The following is a 2517-nucleotide window of genomic DNA, read 5'->3' as shown; positions in this document are numbered from 1 at the left end:
CTCTGAAGTAGTCTATGCTGAACAAAGGGAAAGCTAACCGGGAGTTATTGGCTGCTGACCAGGCCATTGCCCCAGTCGCCCAGACCTCTGCCCCGACAGCGTACGGCTGCCGGGCAGGACTGACACGCTGCGCCTCGTGAGAGCTCCCAAATGCGCCATGGGGCAGACGGTGGGTGAGCCGGGTCTCCAGAGCAGGCCAGAGCCATGTTCAGCTCATGGTTACAAGAGGGAGCTCGGTCGCAACAGCGACAGGGCTTTGCTGCCCGATGCAGGTGATCAGGTAGTATGGCAAGAGAAGAAACATTTGCTGACCATTTTCCAGGTAACCGGCTGTGCTGGCCTTTGGGAGTGGTTAGAGCTTAGGCAAGTAATCTCCACGCTGAGCCATTTAATTGTAGTGACCTATCCTAAAGCGCCTCAAGCTTTTGGCTCGATTTCAACACAAGCAAACACAAAACAGACCGAAGAGGTGGACTGCTGAGGCTAACACTACCTTTAGGAACAAGCGATGTCAGTGAAAAGCTGGAGATCAAGTTGGACAGGCTCCTTTCCCCTCTATCTCATAGCACCGTTAACTTCTCATGGGCAGGGAGTTGTGGCTAAAGCTGTTAGTTTATTGTTGCTTTGCCATCCCTGTTTTGCCTCCAGCCCTTGGAATGGCAGGAAAAGTCCTTCCTCTTCATCAGCTACAGGAATGGCCTCTGTTGTTTTCAGACAAGAGCTTGGGAGGTGTGGTTCCATCAGAATGAACAGAATGAAACATTGCCCATTTGCTGTGGAGCAGCTCTTCAGTTTGTTTCTGCTCACTGTAACTTTTGTTCCACGAAAAAGAAACAAACGACAACAACAAAAGGAAGCCCTGATGTGTGGATTTTAGCAGAACAGGGATAGGAGAGCCAGGGAATGAAGTCTTGCACACCCAGACCTCTTTCTCACCTGCTTCTCATACTAGCAGCCAGATCTGCACACACACACATAGGAAGTAACATTAGTGTTCCTTATTGCTTTGTAACAGCTCAGAGTCACTGTGGTGGCTCTGGGAGGCATCGTGAGGTCTGCGCAGAGGTCACTCGGTTGTGAGCGAGAGTAGCACCATGACTGTAATGCCTGTACACAGGAGCAGAATTTGCTGCAGGGAGTTCCTGGGAAAGAAACAGAAAAATTAGGAGGCATAGATCGATCCCAACAGGCAGCAGCACAAAGGCTCATGCGTGGTTTGCTTTTTGCCTTTCCAAATTTACCACAAGAACACAACAGCTGTATGAAGTCATTTTCTTTCCCAGCACCCCAGGCAAAGAAGTGGTCTATAAGCTGAAGTGTATTTGTTCCACTTAGCTGCAAGGTTTCAAACTTCAGGTTTCAAAATCAATTTAAGCTGATTCAGTCGTGCAGCTGTTCAGATATACATATATATACACTCCTGTCCCTTCTCTCACAAGAGAACCAGCGCTTTGGCAGCGTGTTCACAGATACTTCATAGGGACCTCATCCAGTTAACAACTAAAATTACAAGAATAAAAAAGCAGCTGATGAATTTCGCCACTCTTTTAGCACCATCTCAGGTTTATGCTGAAGGGAAGTGACTATGTAGCCACCACCTCCGCATTTTTTTTATTCTCTGCCAACAGCTCTGCCAGTACAAGAGGTTACCAACCCAAAAGCAAGCTCCCAACTGGTCATTAACCTTTCTCCATGAGAAGTTCCTGTTCCCTCAGATATAACTGTGGAGCTGGTTTTTTTGAGCATTTCCTTAACTGTTTCAGTCAAACTGAGCCAAGGCTTCTTATTTAAGCTACTGCAGTTACCTGTCTCATGACTACTGAAATAGGAGGGAACATTCAAGGGCAGCTCTGCCAGCAGATGTGAGAGGGGCTTTACCATAGTACAGCTGGATTTGGACCTGCTATAGCCTTAATCAGACTGCAAGAAACTAGAATACTACAGATGAGGGGAGGCCAAATATACCAGAATATATATATGTCAGTGTAGAAGAGAGATGACTGAGGTGAGATGCAATTACAGACTATGAAATGCTGAATGATAAAGAGAAGACAACTATTATTTTCTACTCATGTAGCAACATAGTGACATCTAATAAAAATGAATAAGAGGCTAAAAACCAAATACTAAGAAGTGTCATTTAAGACAGTGCAGTCAAACTATGCATTGCGCCAAAGGGAGATTGCGGAAGCCTAAAGTAATGGATGAGGTCAGAAAGGGATGAGAGAAGCATGTGGATGACAGGTTCATGTGTGGTTATCAGATGCACACACCTCTGTGGGGCCCTGGTTGAGACAGTCCCCAAACCTGTACGGGTCAGAAGACAAGACAGACTGGGGAACGGGTCCCCTTACAGGACAACTTTCTGAGCAACCTTCTTTAGCTATGTGCTGTGCTAGCACAATCTTTGGGGCTGACCCAGGTGAAGGTTCTCATGTTTTACAGCATCTCTGTAGTCCCATAAACACAGCAGCTAGTGCAGCAGCCTGGATTCCAGCCTTGCTCATCGATTTGGGA

The 2517-nt window shown here is 46.8% G+C and overlaps 1 protein-coding gene across 1 annotated transcript in view; it reads right to left on the bottom strand.

Moving 5' to 3' along the window:
• Window positions 1-734: 734 nt before the first annotated feature.
• The window catches only part of LOC104276035 (zinc transporter ZIP13), an 11883-nt gene continuing 10100 nt past the window's right edge, over window positions 735-2517 (bottom strand). The window contains exon 9 of the mRNA XM_009872190.1: window positions 735-1142. Within this exon, the coding sequence (XP_009870492.1) occupies window positions 1067-1142 (76 nt within the window). The 3' untranslated portion in view covers window positions 735-1066. The remainder of the gene's footprint in view (window positions 1143-2517) is intronic.

The sequence above is a fragment of the Apaloderma vittatum genome, unplaced genomic scaffold (assembly GCF_000703405.1).
Source record: "Apaloderma vittatum isolate BGI_N311 unplaced genomic scaffold, ASM70340v1 scaffold19956, whole genome shotgun sequence".
NCBI classification, from domain to species: Eukaryota; Metazoa; Chordata; class Aves; order Trogoniformes; family Trogonidae; genus Apaloderma; species Apaloderma vittatum.
Note: the sequence above shows the minus strand (reverse complement) of the source record. Positions and strands in the feature narration are given on the sequence as shown.